Here is a 20,641-nt window from a genome sequence, read left to right as displayed (position 1 = left end):
CTCTCTCTATCTCTTTCTCTCTCTATCTCTCTTGCTGGTTTGAAAAATATTTTCTTTTACACATTTACATTTTTTGCACAACTAGTTTCGTTTTCGCAATCACCCACAGCGTCGACAAACCCCCCCAACACACACACACACCACGTTCCAAGGCGAGCAAACGACTGTATCGCTGTGTGTGTATATATATACATATTATATATGTATGTATGTATATATACTGGGATTATATATATATATATATACATATATATTTATATATATACGAGTATATAACGCTCCCTAAAACGTAGAGCGGAGTTCTTTTTTGTGTGTTTTTCGTGTGTGTGTATGCATCCTTACAAAAAAAAATCTTATGCAGAGGGTGTTTTTTCCCATTTTCTTATTTTTGTTTCACTAATAATTTGTTTTGCTTCTTGCTTTCACTTAGGAGAGATGCTTTGTACCACCGTTGCTGGTATACTAATAGTTAGTTTCATACGGCCATTTTTAATTTAGGTGATCATCTTACGGCTGCAAAGTGTTGTGGAACGGTGTTTAACCCCGCTTGCTATCAACATCACAATCTCGTAGTGACACACATTAACACGATTAACAAACAATTGTAGTGTGTGTAACAACAAACATTCAGTGACGGCGGAAAATTGGGAAGGGAAGGGAGGGGAACATTGCCTGTACTGCGGTACTCATATCGGCGATAAAAATGGCCTCTTTTAAAACGGTGAAAGATCGTTGTTTATTTTTTCCTGTTTTGCTCTAGGTTTCCTCCAACACTTGGTACCAGCCCCCTGCTGCTACTTCCCTCCCAACACACACACACACACGCACAAATATATCATTTAAAATACGGCCCAAAAGTACGCCTTGCATGCCGACCAAAACCGGTTTAAAGTTAATGTTCGGTATCTCGCACAACTAATTCCGGACACTACTAAAATCACAAATCGCTATCCACCGAACCCGATGGAGGCGCCCAGTATCTCTCTTTCGCTCTGTGTGCACGTCAACATCTCAAACACATGCACATAGCGCCAGCCACACAAAACGTAGAAAAGGAAAGAACGAATGAAACGTACAGTCACACGTATCACATGCGCAATCTATCTATAGACACGGACCGTTTCGTGGTAAGGTACATGAATCTCTTTTGCTCTTCGTATTTTTGTTTTGTTTTGTTTTACGTTTTAAAAAAAATGCGTCCTTTGTCGTTTTTCTTTTGTTTCGTCTAGCGGCCGAAAAACACACATACGGAATACAACCAACAAGGAACATAGAAATATCCACATCGAGATGGGTATTTGTGTTACGCATTTTGGGACAAAACGACAACTATTAGAGTGGCCTTATACGCCGAAAAGTATGCAAAATCACCGGTTTTTGCTCTGCTTTCACGCTAATTCCACACGCCGCCTACCTTAAGCTGTTTGTAAATAATTCTCTAGATGTACCTGTGTGCTTCAAGCTTCGCGTCACCCAAATTGGGCTATTCGCCTTAAGGTTTCGTCTCTTCACTGCCTGTTGCTGTTCCTTAACTAACTCTTCCTCTTCCTCGCTATCTTTCCTCTCCCTTCTGTCGTTATCGCTGCTTACTCGTTCTGAACGGCTTGTTCTGGCCCTGGCACTGTGACGCTTTTCCTTACCAAAAACCAAACATGAAGTTTAAGGCAAGTATGAACAGGCGTGTAAGAGAGTGTTAATGAAAGGAAAGATAGTCTAGTTGATGGATGGTAGCAACCACAATAAAAAAACTCACTTTCTATCATACAATTTCATACGACAGTTTTTCTGCTTTCAACCGTTTCCTAGCTGTTCTACACCGCACGGGGTAAATTTTGGTTCGTTATGTTCTACTCCCGCCTTCTACTGGCTCTTTCTAAGCGCGCTACCTAACCGACGGACACATCCAAAAACGCTACTCCTCTTTCAAAAAAGAAAAGGCCTTTATGAGTGTTTGTGTCTCACTGCCTCTAAAGGACCGCCAAGAGCGAGTTTACCATTTACGAGCATTATTTGTTCCGTTTTTTTATACAAATATTACAATATTATGTTCATATGTTTACGACCAAGAGATAACACGCAGATGGGCAGATGATAATCTGGATCTGTAAGTTTTTTTTTCTCTCCTATTTTTCCGTTTTGTCGCATGAAATTCGATTTTCATTCTTCTCCATAATTAAAACATTTCATGTTGTTTGTTTGTTTTCGATTAGGGTTTCGGCTTTTTTAACTTGATCTGGGGGTAGTTTTTTTTTTGGATCCTTCCTTTGTTCGAACACTATTTTTACACAATGAGACCACCACTTCACTCTACATCTGCGCACGAGTATTCGGCTTTGCGTGTCTCTGAACCGCTGGACTTTTGTTTGCGTTTGTGATGTAGCCTTCTTGGTTGCCTACGTCCTGGACAAATATTGAGAAGAACGAAATTTGTATAACTTTTTTACTTGCTTTGTTTTATTCATAAAACACAGATATTCACCACCTATCTATATCTGGTTGGTATGGAGAATCGAACACATTGGAAAACAACTAAACTTAAAACCTCTAACAAACTACCTAATACACAAAACACGCGAAAAGAAACAAAACTAACCACACACTCGGGTCTCTATCTGTGCCAAAAGGAATAATATGCCGGCTTGATGGTATCATGTAACTTAATATAAACAATATTTAATAAACTTAACATACAACGGGCAAACGGAAAATAGGGGAAATTCATTAAAAGTAATGATGATACAACAACTAATCAACGTAAACCTAATTGCTAGATACTATCAAATTAAGACGTTTTTGAATTATACACACTTGCATCAAAGCTTTGCCGCCTTAACGCTAGACCCAAACGCTTTACGCAACACAGCAACAGCAACCGGAGCCTTTGGTTTGAATGCGAAACGGCAGCATAAAACTACATTCTTCTGCTAGATGAAGGGCTGGTTGGGTGCCCAGTTTTAATAGGCACACAAAACAGTGCAGCTAAAGTTTGCGAATTCCGCGTTTAAATCCCGTGTTTCGTTCCTGTTCTTATGCTTATAAACTGCCTGGCTTGAAGCACCTTGCGGAAAGAACTTGAAGGAAGGGGAAGAAGGGTTTCATATAAAATACAGCGTCAAACAATTGTAGCCCGGACAGTGTTTAGTAGCTTTCTACGTGTTGTTATCTGTCCTGTATAATAAACATTCAACGCCACCTTTGCGCCTTAACTTCGGGTGCTTTTCCTGTTGAAGTTTGAGGGCCGAAAAAAGACCAAAACGAAATACATGCACAAGGAACAACAACAGAAAAAAAAATACGAGAATGCAAAATTGCTTTATGTTCGAACGTAATGGAAATCGGTTATGAAAAGTCTTTATTCCACACCAGACATTCAGAATTCGAACACTTTGATCATTATTGCATAATGATAATGGTAAATATAACTAGCTTGCATTATTACTAACAATTTGCACAATAACAGCTGGCTCCTCTATCCATTTATAAACTTATCGTTCGCTAATTAGATTTCTGCACACCGTGACGATTATTATGTGGCGGTTTGATGGTTTTGGTTTTCGCAACCCTTTCTCTTTAAAAGCATAACTTAACATCAAAACTACACAACAGCATCCGTCTACGATTGTTTGACACTGTAAACGTGACAGTACGAATCCCCACATTTAAATTTCTACCGCTTTTTTCCGTTTTGTTTATATATCTGGCTCTGCTTGCGATGACATATAACAGGGTAATGCACAATTTTTACAACATGCCCGGTTGCGGGGTCGAATCTCCTAAAAGTGTGATTTTTGTGTGATTTTCTTCCTTCATTTCTTATTTTGTTTTTGTACAATTGTTTGCCTACTTGGCCCAACACAAAACAAACCGACACACATACATACACTGCTTTTGCAACTACGTCCGAAACGAAAGAAAAATGTTCAATTCCTCAACATTATTTTGCGTTGTTGCCTGTTTTGCTTTGTGTTGTAAGTTACTTTGTGTCGCAATTTCCCTAGTTGTGGTTTCTTATAGCTACTTTCAGTTTTTGCGTTACAAACGTACTAGCTCTGTTAGTCATCCTTTCAGGATGTATCTCTATATACGCTACACCGGTTCATCTCTGTTTCTGCGTTTTCGTTTCTGCTAGCCCCCCAAAAGCTGTCGAGCCGGATGGTTTCCGCAATGGTAGGTTGTATATGTGTCTATATTTGTCCTGTGAGCACATGTATGGGGCTGCGGGATTTTGGTACGAGAGCCGTCAAAATGTGCTTCTGTCTTGCCGCCTACAAACTATGGCAAAACGGAAATATAAAATATCAGAATCTGATTCCCCCCCCCCCCCCCCCCATTCCCCCCTCTCCCACCAAAACTAGCGGATCATCCTCCCCCAAGCAGAAAGGGGGTCGCGTAAGTAGTAGTGGTAAATCATAAACCTAGTTGCTGTACATGTCGGGGCATCCTATGGTGTCACCGTTCGGTCCAGACACGACACAAGTTGGTTGGTTTGGCGAACGAACGGACTGACTCGCCCTCCTTTATAAATACAAGCCTAAGTATGGATGACGTAAGGCAGACACAGTGAGTTGGTTTCGTTGCGCCGAAATAACAAAACAAAAAATAACATTTGCTGTACACGTGTAATTAGCCACTTGTGGCGGATTTGTGGCCGATATTGACAAACGGTAGCTTCAATTCTTAAATCCGGCAAACTGGGCGAAGCTTATGGAATTTAGACATAAAAAAACGGGCAGCGACTGTTGAAGCAAGTCGCTGGCATTTCTAGCAAAATATATATAAAAGAAAAAATACTATCAAAACAATGTCGATCTCCCTGATATCAAGCAGATAGCGGCGAGATACATAACAAGAATTGTAGTACACGGTCTATTTATACATCTTATCGATCTAGCCCTGCACTCAATCACAATGAGATTGTTGAAACAATGGTTAAGGTTTATACGAGGAAGTTCTTGTTGCAAAGTTGCAAAGTTGGAATCATTTCTGCGTTTCTTTTCAAGTTGAGCTAGCATTTATGCTGAGGTAGTTCTGGAATTCTTAACAATTTCTGGAATTTACACGCTTGCAAAGCTTACAGCGTAATCTGTCAAATTTTAGCATAGCTCACCAACGTTGGAAAATTGACAGAATTGCAAATCCATCTCAAACTCTCAACCTCAAAAGAAACCAGAAATATCTTCAACTATGCTACCTGCTTGAACTCAAAAACTCCTGTACATCTGCTCAAAATTATGCAACTTTCAAAATAAAACAAATGTCCGAAATAAATGGGCTATGAGAAATACTAGTTAATCCAGAATCTAACGCACTGTAGGAGAAGAACACAGTCTTTCATACGCTTTTTAAGTTGGCTTTCTGCTGTGAAAAATAGATTCAAAGGATTAAAATAGTAGCTTGAAATCTAGCATGCCGACTGGGTACGGGTGATGCTCGCCATTTTGTACATCTGATATAGCAGAGATGAAACGTCAACTGTCACAACAGCCACCATTGGTTCCCCCCATTGTGTCGCGTCCGGCTATCTGTGGCCGTACCTCTGGTAGCCGTTGCGCATCTGGCCGGTCATTGTCTGCCCACACTGTAGAGGACTAAAGACTAGTGCACGTAAGTTGTCTGGATGCAGTTGTTGTGGGCCCTTCCCACCTTTCCTTCTTCCCGTCCAAAGCTCCACGCTCCGAGACGAACTGCTGCTACGTATGGTCCGGTATTTGCGCTGCTGTTTGCTGCTGTGCTGCTTCTAACTGCTACTGCTGCTCGCTGGTGCCACCACCACCATCAACAACAACCACCCCCAGGTGCCTTACTGCTGGTGGTCCCACCGGTTCGGGAGTTCAGTCACTTTTCTGCTGACAGTACAACTCCTTCAGCGACTTCAGCTCCTCGATTAGGGCCTTGTTTTGGTTCTCCAGCACCGCCACCCGGTTCTCTAGGCACTTGATGTACTCCTTCTTCTTGCGGCGACACTCCCTGGCCGCTTCCCGGTTCTTCTGCAATCGCATCTCCCGCTTGCGTGACTGATCCTCCAGTTGCACGTTACCGCCCATGACTGTGTTGGGAAAAATATCTGCTCAAGTTTTTTTTGCGGATGATACGATGAATGACGCACGGGGAACGGTGGGAACGGTTGACCCGTGGGTGGTTGTATAAGGGAAGTGGGGAGGTTTGGGTTCGAGAGGAACGAGCGCATCCCAGTCGGTGTGCCAATAGGCGTGACAGATCCGAGATTGCATCGGCAATGTGATTTTGATTGCGAGGTGGGTCGTGAGTCAGGTGTGTTTGTATGGAAAGGAGATCAGATCCACAGGATGGGTTCACATTAGGGAGGTGGGTTAGATATTACAACGGGAGCGGAATTGGGACAATAGAACATTTATATGCAAATATTTATATATGTATATATATGTATATAGTATGACACGTTCATCGGTGGAGCGGTTCGGGTATATGCCCATGAGCGGGTAACGCGCGAATGAATTTTCGTTTCCAGACGGTTTTGAGAATAAACGAACAATGTTTGCGAAGTTTGAGGAAGGCGAGTAATTTAAAAGTCCATGAGAAAACGAAATCACCACCAAGGGAGGGGGGGGGGGGGGGGGGAGGAAGGAGGTGGAGTATGAGGATGGGGGAGACATGTGTCCATAGGTGGAAGATTAGAAATGTTGGCCAGGGTACACAACAAGAGATGTTTTTTTTTGTATAACATTGTAATCAAAGTTAGCGTCATTGTTATATGCCAGTTACCATACACGTTAGAAATTGTATAGGGCCACCATCACATGCCAGAGATAGGTAGATTACGTTTTAGTAGCGCGGTAGCAGCAAGGTTATTGTGACGGTAACGCACATTGTGTTGGTTGTGTATAAATAATCGTAACCGTAGTAGTAGGGTTAAACAATACAGTTGAGGGTGTGTTGTGCATAAGGGGAAGGAGATGAAAACAATGGAAAAAGTAATGGAAAAAAATAGAAAAATAAAGAGAAAAGAAAAGAAAAAAAACTCATTATAACACCACGAACTACTTCTACTGAGTCCTTACAACAATACCGAGAATTCTAGAAAACGGGGTCGGATTTTAACATGAAGAAATTGGCACTAGAAAAGGGAGGTTAAGGTAAAACTTCAGCATGCGCGGCTCTACTTTACAAACATGGAAGCGACTCCTTCTTGACTACATTTCCAATAGAATTGCTAGATTATTTTAAGATTGTTTTAATGAAAAAAAAACTACTTTAAAACCATTAGGAACTTACTGGGACTTTGAATTGCCAATATCTTGGGTAGAAGTTCCAACACTACAGGCAAAAGCCAAACATGATGAAGTACCACATTAAAGATTCCTTTCCATCTACAGTGTTGTTTAGCAATTCCAAAAGAAACACTAAAAAACCTTCTGTCTACAACAATGCTACATATTTAACTACACTTTGTAAGCGAATAAAATATAGCTAACGTTACCTACCAGTACTAAACGAAATTAAACAAACTAGCGCACTATCAATAGACATGGACATCGACATAACACATCGACAGTAAAAAGGGGGAAGGAGAGGTTGAATAAAATTGACCAGGAAGGAGATATTCTTGGTTGGTTCTGGGACGGGGTCAAGGGAATGGGACAAAAAAACGTTTGAGACATCGGAGCATTGGATCATACTTACGAGGTACGTAAATGCCCTCCGAGGGCTGGGAATATTGCACCACACCACCAGGTGTTGCTATGGTATGCAGGCCGGAACCATCGCTCGGGGTGTTGGCTGTGGTAGTGGGTAGTAGCAGTTTGACAAGTTGTAGTAATGTATGTCATTCAAAGCGGTTGTGTGTAAGAAAACTAAACCATCGTCTAATAAAGGAACTGTTTATGGATGATGGAGGTATTGGCGGGGTGGGGGGGGGGGACTCCAATAGGGGTGGAATGAAGTGGGCCATGTGGTTGTTGGCAAGAATTTGCTGGACACTGCAGTTGTTCGTGCTGGACTTTTCCCCCAAAACACATTTGTCGTCTACAAAAATGTATGGCAACTAGCGTTAAGGGTATGGAAATGCATGTTTCGCGTTTATGATTTGTTAGCACCCATGCCACATGTGTTGCTTTTTTAGTTTTGCGTATGAATGATGCACAGTTTAGCGTTAATGTGTGGCGAGTTCTACGCACAACAAGATGCTAGTGGCTCTTTCTTTAATGCGACATTAAAGAGGCGTCTAGCACAATGGCAGATTATACAACGAGCGTTACTTGCTAGCACAGTATTGCTTATGAGAGGTATTTAATAATACTATTTATTCAATTTAATTTAATTAATGATAAAACAGGGCAATTTCCATCAATTGCAGGTATGAATTTCCTTATCCTTCAGAGTATGAAAACAAAAATCTTTTATTTCTAACTTCTTCAAGAATGGTCTGGTTCATTGTTGATTTCCCAAAGTATATTCCAATTAATTATGTTACTGTTATTATTTATATTCCTATACTCTAGTATTACAGTTTTCCACAAAACATCTCATCTTTTCTTATTTAAGGAGCATCCAAAAAATATGGGCGACTCGATGGTGGATGAGGTAGTGACGCTGGTCCCACATGACAGGACCGTGCAAAAATACCGTCCGGATTATTGCCTATCCGGCTTAATTAATTTAATACGTTAAAAAGGCAGGCATAACCTACAAGGTCGTTACGCCAAGAAAAAGAAGGATTTTTATTGTTCAAAGTGTTTGTACTTCAACATGTTAAAAATCATGGATTTTAAGACCCAGCAAGACTGTAACGTTGTAAGATATCTCCATCATGAATTGTACCAGTCGGGAGAAGATTATTGCTGGAAGGATGAATTACTTTGCGTCTCAATTACTCTAGAGTCAGTGAATGTCGTGGAAGTGCAGGTAAGTAGAGGAACAAGGGATATATAAAACGGATAGCTACTGAAGTCGTCATGTCCCGACTATAAAGATAAAACTAATATTACTATATGCATTCCCCTACGATATAATAAAATCCGATCGATTAATGTTTGAACATTGTAAACGAAACCGAACGTGACTGAAGCATAAACTAAACATTTAAAATTGGATTTCATTTTCAAATAGTAAACATACATGGTAAGCAGTCAATTCTAAGTGTAACAGCTCGGGAAGAACCGACAAAGCGCATTTCTACTGAAACTAATGCTAACTATTTGAAGAGAATTGTTCAATTTCAAAACGCATACTAGTTTCTAATTTCGCAACCCCATTCTAGAACTACAGTAAAAAAGAAAACTTTCAAATCATGCGCAACAATATTGGGCCGAATGGTTCATTATTTCATCGCAGGAAACCTTGTTTGTTCAAGAAACAAATAAAATTTTAAAACGAAACACGTTGCTTAGTATGTATGTATTTGAGATTATCTTCAACTTGTCAATTACTACATTTGACATGTTTTTTTTTGTGTTTGTGTTCAAATCACTCGATGTTTTCGTGTAAGAAAAGTTGTTGAGAATATAATGTGCGTGCAATAATAAATTATTTTCTTTGTTTTTTTTTCAAAACCGCACGTACTCAAGTATAAATAATGGACAGAAAGAATGTTGCAAACATTATATGTTGTGACATCTAACATAAATTACACAAAAACAAAACGGCGATTATACACTTTAAATTAGTGCTATAAATTATGAACTTATGAGGAGATTGTGGGCTTTCAGCGCCATGTCCGAAAATATTGTGAAAAGTGTACAACAGCAAAGTATAAATAATGTATATTAATAGTACTCTAGAGTATTAGAAGATAAATTATACAATTAAAAGAATTCCCCAAAACGGCCGAATAAACCCGTTATAAGGTGCCGTTTCGCGATCGAGTTCGAGGAAAAAACAAGACATTTTTTCAAACAAAATGCATGGTTAATACAAAAGAATATTATTATGTTGAAGTACGTAACCCAACGCGTCTCAACTGTATTAAGTGTCGTGGAACGTATGCTTCCCAATTTGCGTTGCACGATTATATAGAGTGTTACTAATGGGAGTTTTGAAAAGGTAAGGTTCGGTGAAAATTTTGGTTAGTGATGCAAGCTACTACTGTAGTGTCATTGGGTTTGTTACGGGAAATTTACATCAAAATAAATGCATTTTTTTCTGTGCGTTAGAGGCGATGGATCGATGGTGATGTTTCGTTTCATATTTTGATGCAACGATTTTGGCCAATAATGTTTGTTTGTGAGAAAACGAAGTAATAATCGAAGCTAAAAACGACCAACGAGCCAAGTTAGCGAAGTGGGACACATTCACGCATTAAACAGACAGTCACGCGCACGCACTTCCCCGGGCATTGGAAAGGTTGATCTGGACGAGCACGCACCCGGTTAAGGGTGATGACAAAGGTACAAGAGCGAGAAAGAGCTTTTGCTCAAGAGTTGTTCGTATTCCCTCTTTTCCCCCAGGTGTGGGAAAAAAGCACAAACACACACGTACCGATTTCCGCCCCGCCGAGATCGCTCAATATCTTACGATAGGATGGTCGCCTGGTTAGCAGGTCTCTTCGCTTTTTTGGGGACGCTTCCTCGTCCGAGAGTGTATCATCGCTGTTTGTGTCGGTCATAATGCTACCGGATCCGGTTACGATGTGCGGTTCGGGTTTGATCTGTATGCGTCGGCCGTGTATCATAAAATTGAGAGGAAAAAATCATTAAAATATTGCTTCCTTATATTAAATCGGCATGTCATGGCATTCTTACGTGTATGGTTTGCAAATTGCCCGTAGTTGTGTGGATCACGGAGTTTGGTTTGTTACACACTAATAGTACGCTTCTTGCTAATGGGACGTTTCCTGTCGCCGTTTGTATAACAGATTGTTGGTTCTGCTGTATAACAGATTGTGCCTGGTTGAGATAGTATAGAAAAAGAAAGAAATATTAGTATTAGAACGAGGAGGAAATTATCACCGGCTTATCTGTAGTGAAGGATCTGTTACGAACACATTTTCCATTGCTTTGATTTTCATGCTTCGCATAAAGAAAGGTGAAGCGCCTTAACATCGAAGACGGTGTCAGGTAAAACGATTCGATTCTACGAAACACTCGGTTTTCCATACTAACCTGCCCGGGCGATTGCGATGTCGACAGTAGCTGCACAATGTTGGTACCGGTGGCGGTTACTGCTGCTGCTGCTGGGACCAGTGTCACTTCCGGACCGGCGGCACCACCAACGGTCACCGTACTGTTGGCTGATCCAGACCCTAATGCGCCGACCAATCCACCCGCGCCTGCACCGCCTGGTACCACGCCCGTCGCTCCCTTTCCTCCACCTCCTCCTCCACCACCTCCTCCACCGCCGCCACCTCCGCCACCACTTTCGCCGGTAGATGCTGCCACTGTTATTGCCGTACTGCTATCGGTACTACCGTTGTTGGAGGTATTAATTAGCTCGTTCTGGTGCTGTGTTCCAACTCCCGATGCGGGGCCACGACCACCACCGCCCGTTACCGCCTCTCCGACTGTCGAACCGGTTGTGTTCGGGCCGGTACCACCACTACCACCACCAAGCGGATCGCCTATCGCCGAGGAACCGTTCTCCTCGACCATACTACTGTCCATAATCCGCCGCTGCGTTGCGCCGCCTCTCCTAGGCCCCGTCACCGTGCCGTACCGATTTTTGTACTGTGCCAAGCTTGTGTTTTTTTTTTTTTGATTTGCAAAAAAATCCGATCCAAAATCGTACCCCTAACCCCAATGTCTGCTTAGCGCACCGAAGAGGTAATGTTCGCACTACTACACTCGGTTTTTGATTTGTTTTGTTACGCGCTTTTATCTACCGCGGTCGTTCGATTCTTTTGCCTAACTGTATACAAACACAGGGCACAGAGTAAATTTCATCTAACTACGGTAAAACGACAAAAAACCGATACTTCACTACGCGAACTTTTGGGTCTTATTCTAGAAATGTTGTCCTTGTCCTAGGTGGGTATAACATAAGCGCAAAACAAAAGCACACAAGCACTTACAGATCCACGTAATGGGTGCGTTCGTTCATCTAGACCGCGGTCTTAAGTACCTCGTATTAACCACCTCGCTTAGTTCTTGTTTACCACCAACTCCGGCATGCTGCATGCCTCTGGGAACACACGCGACGAAGAAGTAACAAAACATAACCAAACCTCGTTTTACATCCGGCAGGACCGTACCGTTCGGCGGGACGGATAATCTATACTTGACCAGCTGAAGCGGACGCACGCGGCCCTATCACGAATGGACTTAGCCCTTCGACGGGAATGTTCTTGCCGTCACTAGCACCAATCGCCATACGAGCAAAGGTGTATGCGCGCCCGCCAAAACATTCGTATACCGCACACGATCGACTCACATTCCAGTCTGCTGCGGCCTGTTGCGGCATTTACACATTTGTTTCAGATAGCGGGCGATCTGGAGCTTCTTGCAGCTTCCTTCGTCTCGAACACATCGATCACACACTAAACGGTGCGCACGTGCGCATACCAAGGCATGTCCTGGAACCGTCCTGTCCTGTTTGTAGCACTACTAGTCGCACACGTCGTTGGTACATTACATTGCCGATCGCGCCTTAGATGGTTTCATCTTCGCTCGTTTAACATTTCGGCACTAGCAAGGGCTGCAAAGTGGAAAATGTCAAATATTTGATATTAGAAACTATTTTAGGAGAATGGCTTTTGTGAGCTTGAATATTTTTTTGCAAATATAATTATTACGCCGCTGGAATAACGGAACGAATTTAATACCGGGTTCGGAAATTAGGAGTTAAGGTGATGAGTGGCAGGAAAGATGATGATGACCTTGAGCGCATTGCACGCAGCCGTCAAACTCATCGTGACGACACCATATTAGACGAGAATAGCGAAAAAGGGCGCAACACAACAATCCAACAGACGGAAGCAAAACAAACACCATCTTCCAGCGGAAACTGGAATATTTGCTGGAGCAATCGAAGTTCCAAAATCGAAGATATTTCTCGCTACCAATATAAATGCATACTTCCTTCACAATCCGGTCTAGAATAACCTTGGAAATGTACATCAAATTTCCGTGACCTTGAATGTGGTTTATCTTATTTCATGAAGCAGCACATCTTAAAGCAGCAACTTTGGCAAGAAACATCTATAAGGTCATGTTATTAAATTATATTGAATAATCGTAGAACGAGCCATGTAAGAGAAACAGGCAATATTAAGCAGCATTGTCCCGCACAGAACGTTGCGTGACCAAGACCATCGTTATTGCCCAAAATGGAAGCAAAACGAGATATATAAGACTCATTAGCATTAAGACCGGTCTGGTCGTAAGGGACCTCTTAGCTTTCCGCTCGATACTAGGCAGCATATGTCTTTCAACTGAAGTCTAAAAAAAATAAAAGTAGAAAGTAAGGCGTTTAATAGTAACCACACACCAGTAACTCACCGTCTCTTTACGACATTTCTACCCAGAACCACTTCTGGAATGGTCGACCATTAAGCTGCAGGATCTATGCATTTTATTACCGTTGCGTGCTTGCCAGCAACCACATGTGGAGTCACGTGCTGGCTGTTTTAAGAACCAGGAAGTTACCAAACACAAACATTCCATTGTATGACTGGTGTAAAGATTTAAAAATAAATTTCCATGTGTAGGGGAATTTCGCTTGGCGGTGCATTTTCTGGGCCCGGTTCCAACTATTTACGCTACACTAAGGAAGTACCATGTGCGCAAAACCTTCCGCGTCTAGACTGTTGGTTGTGTTGAAAACGGAGCGCCAACCCACATCAAACTAGCGCTCGGTTAATTTACACCTTAGGCCAAGTATGGCGTTAAATGGTCCGAACCACCGATTGATTTAGCGTCAATCTATTCCCTGAACCTGTCAGTGGCTGAGATGCTATCCATCCGGAAGCATCATCTTGGAATGTGTTTCTATCATTTTTTTTCATAAAATTGTTTGTCTTGCCTTCTCAATTCTTTTCTTGCTAATATGTGTGCAAATTTCATCACAAAAACATCTTTTTTGGGACCCGTTTTATGTTTTATACGTTAAATTGTTGTTGCGTTTCCACACACTCCAAAGTATGCTAATCGTTGGGCATCTTTTCACGGTCAAAACGCCAACTTCTTTAGCGAATGGTTGCTTAAAACACGAACGTTCCCATCGGTAATGTACGAGCATTTTCTACTCGATTTTCCCAAACAACGAGAGCATTACACTCACACATACGAGGCAGTCACGACGTGGTAGTAGTATATGTTTCGTCCTTTCTTTTATACGCTCTCGTTCCAACAGCAGCATTTTATGATTACGTTCACTTTTTTAGGTTGGCGCTGGTTCGTTACATCGAACGAAAAATCCAATTCCATGCGATTCTTCCTCTAAACATCGGCAGCAGCAACCCATGCCGTGACTCATGCACAAAAGCAAAACATTAAAAATCGCGTAAGCAATAAAGTAGAGCGTGATACGGTGCTGCTTACACACCTCCCAGGCATGCCTGAAGATGGCGAATAATAATATTTAAAAAAAACCGCGATTTTGCCAAACTGTTAGCCAATTTTATGAGCAAGCGAAAAGAGTCGAACGTCGAATCGAAACTCATTGCTTTCTTCTGCGCTCGCTCCTCTGGGTCGACATTTAGCCGATGGGCGCACACTATCGTGTGTTTTTGATGCGTCCATATGTTTTCAAGGATGGTCCCCTGTCAACCAACCATCTCTGTCTCTGTTTCTGCCAAGCTGGCTGGCTCGTTCTGCCATACGCGCACCATGCCGGACAGTTAAGTGCTATCTCAAGGACATCAATATGGTTGGAAAAAAAACTAGGAAAATCAGGTGCATTACGAGTGTGAGGAAAATCAGGAAATTCGTTTAACGTTGTGAAACATCGTACAAACAAATCATGCTTTAATGAAACAATATATACATTTTTTCTGTTCCATTTCGTTTACATGACTAACGTTCATTAGATATATCGTTGCCAATTTTGAGCCCAAAAAATAAATAGATTTTTCAAATTGATCAAACAAGCTAACTTATACCGATCTGGTTGGACTAACGGCACGCAGCGAAACGCTGAGAGCAAACATTTTTCGACACTGTTGCGCTTGATGCTTCGCTGTGTTGGTTATGTTTGTTTATACATAACCTCTCACAACCGTACGTAAGCAACTCATCGCGCTGACGTAGCAACAGCGTTCTACGCGCCGCGCGCTACGCGAGACCGCGTACAAGCGAAAAATAAAACGGTTCGTCACGTCATCCGAATCGGGCGGCCCGCTTCGACGTGATTATCAGATGAGATGCGAAAGATAATCTCGGCATTGAGGTATCAGCCTGGAAGCGAATTCCACAATGTTGGAAAATCTACACCAAGGTGAAATAGCGCAGAAATCAAATGTGAAACATGCGTGAGACCGATTTCCGTGGCGATTTCGGAAATCGCTGGCGAGGTGAGAAAAATCTTTCAACCGTCTCATCCTCTCCGATGAGCTATCATTCCCTGGGAGGCAATACACGATTCGAGCTCCGAATTTGTTGCAGTCCATATGGAAGCGGAATGAAAACAACTGAAACAACCTGCATGCCGTAGATTAACCTTGAAGCATTTTCCCGTACAGCTGTGTGCCTAAGCTATTAAAATGCAGTTGAAAACAGATGGAAACCCTTTGCAATTAAGACCTTGATTGACAAATTAAATATGTTTTGAATTCGTCTGGATTTTTTTTTATTTTTATAGTAAAATAATTGAATCGCAGTTGATGCATGATTATTACACATCTGTTTTATAGCTCAAGCTATCAAAAATATTAAAACATATTCTAGCTCTTTGATGTCGTAAAGTAACCATCTCAAAGCATAACGTTTGGTAGTTGTAGTACCATCCTCCAGTTATAGTGTTTTGCCCCCAAAACAAAATAAAACAGTACTAACGCCTTCATTTTGCACTACGACAGTGACAGTTTGGTCAAGCGAGTAGGCTCAACATCGCAGTGTGATGACGTCATGCACGGAACCGAAAACCGGCATTATGACGAAGGCAAAACAAAGATTGGTCCCTGGAGAAATTGCGCTACGATTGATATGCATGCCAGTGCTGGGTGCTTGTGAAACGGGAGATTGATGTCCCATCCAAGTGGACTACGCTTGGAAGCAACAGTTGGAAATTTATTTCCGATAGCAAAAAAGAGCGTAAGCGAATAATTTTGGGGACAGATAGCCCAACGGTGTGAAATTGTGCATACAGTGAAACATATATTTTGATTGCACTAACTTAGTCAGTGTAGAGTAAGTCAATGTGGAAGCATTGTAAATATTTGAACTTTAATGCTTTACAATAACAAACTTCATAAGTGAATTAATGTGATCATCCCTTTTTTGTCTTTTTGGCCCACTCGTAGCAGAGTACTCTTCATCGCATTGATCCTCTATCCAATTGTTGAGGTGTCGCATTTCAGTAGTACATACGCTTCACACACTGCCAGAGATGTCGAAGTCTCCGTGAAGCCAAGGAATTGAAGTGAACGGTCGAAAACCGTGCCACGCATATCGAAGCCCGCTTCGCATGAGTCTTTCCAGAGCTATGTGAAATAGCCAACAGTAGGGTCCGCTCGCCTTCCTGCCTCAGTTTTCGTTGAGATTCGAACGGTTCCGACAGCATCTTTGAGACTCTCTCTCATTGCATCGCACTTCATCCAATGTGGCCTTTAACAACCTAGCTTTTATATTCGTACCATGATATTTCATAGCTCAGTCCGATCTATAGTATCGTAGACCGCCTTGAAGTCAATGAATAGGTGGTGCGTATTGATGCTCGGATCTGCTGGTGACTGAAGCTTTTGTCGGTGATAGATTTTCCCCTAGCAAACTCAACTTGGTAACGATCCGAATCTGAGACAAGGAATGCAAGCCTACAACAGCGAATTCGGTACATCTTGTAGGCGGCATTAAGGACTTGATAGATCCCAAGTAAACGCCGTGTATTCGCACATTCGTATTCACTCCAATAAGATGTACATCGGAATAGCACTTCTACCTGTCAATCACCTCTCGTTAATCCCCCTCTGGTTCTCACACAACAGGACCGGCTCCGAAGAACATTCTTGACTGTTCTTCTTCTTTACCGACACAACAACCTCAAGAGGACTTGGTCTGCCATACCTGACTTTCTTTGACTTTATTTATCCGTAGCTCAATAGTCAGTCCTGCGTACGGAGGATTGATCCAGATAAAATTTTGAACCGGTCGTGTCATGTCACCGGCGCAGCTACCTAATACATTACCAGATCTTAACTGTTCAGGTTACAGTTCTAGTTCATCGATTGTCCGGAAATGGTTAAATCCTCAAGATCTCCGAGGTTGTGGAGTGCCGCAACAGGAATAACTACATAATTGAACGCAATATTGAAATCGATGCAATAGACAGTCTCCTCAAAGTGCTCCGTTTACAGAGCCTGATTTGGTTGCGGACTAATCTAAATATCTTCATATTCATCAGAACGAGCTGATCGTGATGTTCAGCCGCGAAGAATGTGTTTTTATAGCAAATGATATTCAGAATAGCCGCCCAAAAGTGAAGGTCAAACTTACTCCATTCGCATTGGAGAGTATATTCTGGGGAATGGACTAAATGTAAATGTAATGCATTGGAGAGTATATTCTGGAGAATGGACAAAATGTAATGTTTGTGAAGTAACTCGATGTTATCTGTACATGAGGATAAAGTAGTAGATCTTGTCAAGCAACAGGCATCTCTTGCAGCGTATCTGGATCCTACTCCAGAGTCCTAGTTTATCTGAGTCTCAGAAGTCCTCTGATAAATAGCTAACCACAAAGGTTATTACAACGAAACAAAATCTCGCGATGCGCCCAATCCTAGATATACGTCTGTTTGATAGTGGCTGAACTCTTCATGTTTGATTTGCTGACCAGCTGGGATAACATTGATTGTAGAGTTGGACATCGAGTACACCGGTTGCTAGTAGAAGTGTTTGAACGAGGCCACACAAAATAGCTCCCTAAGAGGCACAACACGAAGAACCGACACATGAGACTGAGCGGTGTGGCAACTGATATCGTGCGGGCTCTGCTCCATCCGTCTATCTTATCTAAGCGAATAAACGACTTCATATTGTGAGGCAAAGAGTCATAGACACAACCACGGGCACGGTTCACGAGCGCTCATCATCGTACCTGCAAAAGCGCGTTTGCAAGTTGGAGAAACTTTTTTGCACTTCTCACTGGGTCAGTTAAAGGTAGGTTGAGCTCAACATCACTAATGTCCTTTTACTCGCCCAAGAGCTACTTGTTTGTCTGCGTGCGTGTGTAAGTAATGCTGCAGTGGTGTTATTATGTTCGTGAATGTTACACCTTCGCTAAAGGGATAGGCAGATGGTGAAGGTTACCTATGTCCTTAGACACGGTCACGCACCGCACGCGTGATAGCCGTGTGCATACACACGTACAGTGACTTCCCGTGTCGCACAAATACACACACACATACACACGAGACCGTTTTTCGTTCGAAGGGCACGCACGCGTAAGCCTCCCTCACATATTAGTCACACGCAGTGTTGTGTACGTATGTTCCTACCTTCCTACACACTTCTCACCCGAAGCTGAGCAAATCGATGAGCTCAGCATTCTAGCAAGAAATGGAAAAGAGAAAGCGATAGGTGTGCCAGGCGTAGGCGTAACACCCACATGGAAGCGAGCGAGACAGAGCACGCGACGTGTGATTTCACAGGAGTAAAGTACACTTTCTTGCAGGTTAGGTTATCGTACCCTGAGGGCTGCCGACTTCGGACATTTCGTCCACAATAAAATTCGCTTACCCGTGTGGTCACCGTGTGTGTTCTTATCATACGGGCATTCGACACTAGAACCACACACACTTCTACAGAGAGCCCCCCGAAAGGCAGCACACCGGCACACGCGGGGCGTAGGTTAAACACACTAAATAAACAGATAGGAACAGGATAGATAACACTCAACCGTCCGACGGGTACGTAAAGTCGGGTTTTCGGGATTTTTCTTGTTCACCTTCTTCCTTCCCTTCCACAAACACACAATCACTACAGTGGATTCTTTCGGTCTTCGGCCTTCAACCATTCACACACACGCATAGACTGATGCGTCACAGTGCACAACAATAATATTATTCTCATATATACCTCACTGCTCTGAAGGGTTTACGAGGCGAACACTCTACCATCGAGGCGGATACGGAAAGAAAGCGAAGAACTTCCACCCAAAAGAGAGCCCAATGGGAATGGGGAGTGAGGTTGGGAGGAAGTGGATGGTTGACCAAAACGTCGAGGCCGTATATGCGTCCTAGAGCGCGTAACACAGCAGTTTGTTCCCGCAAGAGGGTATACACACTAAGAGGGCAGGGCGACACACACGCAATCACGCATTTGTAAAAAGAGTATACAAACACAGAGCACATACACGCACACACCACACAGTTGGGGCTTCACGGTGCCGCTTCTGCTAGTGTGTTACTCGAGCGAGAGCGCAGTCTTACTGCTCACACACGACTCACAGTGTTGACCGTGGGGTGTTGGTGGACCCCTCACTGTGTGAGAGCTATCCCGTCTCTTGCGTATGTGTGTGTGTTTGTATGTGTGCGCCTGCGCCCATGTGTGTGTGTGTGTGTGTGTCACGACCGAAAATATTGCTACACCTGGCAAATGAGAGAACGCGCGCGCGATCTCTGCAAAGTGGGCCCAAAACCACTAGACACACGGAGGTAGCTGTTGTTGTTGTCGTTGGTGCGCTGAGGATCTCGCGGGAACAAGAATTTGGGTACTAGGAAAGATTGGTGAATGAGAGGGACTACAACAGGGAACAGACAAGCGACGGGAAAAACGGAATAAATGCTTACGACGACAATGCTGCTAGCGGTGGGCAACAACAACAATAATAACAGCGCTGAATGCGACGATGCGACGACGACGGTTCACGCTTGCGAGCAAGCGGACAATTCGTCATATTCGTTGCGAACACCGAAACGGAACTATTGTGGCGTTGTTTTTGACAGTTAGCTCGAACGTCATCGTGGCCGTGCCTATGGTTGGTTCTGTACGGCTGCACGACTGGGACGGGACCACACAGCGCGTGCGTGCGAGCGAGATGACCCGTTTATATGCCGTCGCACACATAGGAGGGAATTGGAATGACCGCCGTCATAAGGTGCCACCAGACTAACCCCGGCTAGATCTCGTGCTTTCGCTCGCTTTCTCGCTCTTGCTAATTGATTCTGCCAATTCTCGGTTTGCTAACTCACCTCCGCACACGCGCGAGACCACACACACACACGCGCGCGCAATAATACCCAATAGCTCTTGAAGCTTAGCTGCTCTCTTTCTCTCATTGTATCACTAGACCCTGCCAAACGTCACGAGCCAACTGGCGTGTGTGTGTGCTTTTTTCTTTCTATTGACAGCTCAACATTCGTAATCTAAGCGGGGTACACCTATGAACATGATATGGGATGTTTTTAAAGTGATTTTAAGTATTCTTACCATTAAATATCTTATTCGAGGAAAACCCATAACCTGCTCCAATGATGATTCAATGTCTAAATAACAGTCAAAACATATTTAAGAGAGCTTTAGGGCTTAATCTTCATATTATGCCTTTGTTACATTGAACATCCCCTAGGTCTTCGCCTG

General features: G+C 42.9%; 1 protein-coding gene across 4 annotated transcripts; it reads right to left on the bottom strand.

The window, feature by feature from the left end:
• Positions 1-4,600: 4,600 nt before the first annotated feature.
• LOC128307413 (cyclic AMP response element-binding protein B) lies at positions 4,601-19,984 on the bottom strand. Of its 4 annotated transcripts, none has more exons than XM_053045234.1 (6): positions 19,852-19,984; positions 11,076-12,603; positions 10,716-10,859; positions 10,453-10,621; positions 7,660-7,755; positions 4,601-6,064 (listed from the first exon to the last, which is right to left on the bottom strand). In XM_053045234.1, exons 2-6 carry the CDS (start codon positions 11,571-11,573, stop codon positions 5,832-5,834), a joined length of 1,140 nt encoding a protein of 379 aa, XP_052901194.1. In that variant the 5' UTR covers positions 11,574-12,603; positions 19,852-19,984; the 3' UTR covers positions 4,601-5,831. The 4 variants fall into 4 exon arrangements, with proteins under 4 accessions (XP_052901194.1, XP_052901198.1, XP_052901195.1 ...); XM_053045238.1 differs by having other exon boundaries at positions 4,601-6,046; XM_053045235.1 differs by lacking the exon at positions 19,852-19,984 and adding an exon at positions 18,800-18,981.
• Positions 19,985-20,641: the final 657 nt, after the last annotated feature.

Source organism: Anopheles moucheti, chromosome X (genome assembly GCF_943734755.1).
Source record: "Anopheles moucheti chromosome X, idAnoMoucSN_F20_07, whole genome shotgun sequence".
NCBI lineage: Eukaryota > Metazoa > Arthropoda > Insecta > Diptera > Culicidae > Anopheles > Anopheles moucheti.
Note: the sequence above shows the minus strand (reverse complement) of the source record. Positions and strands in the feature narration are given on the sequence as shown.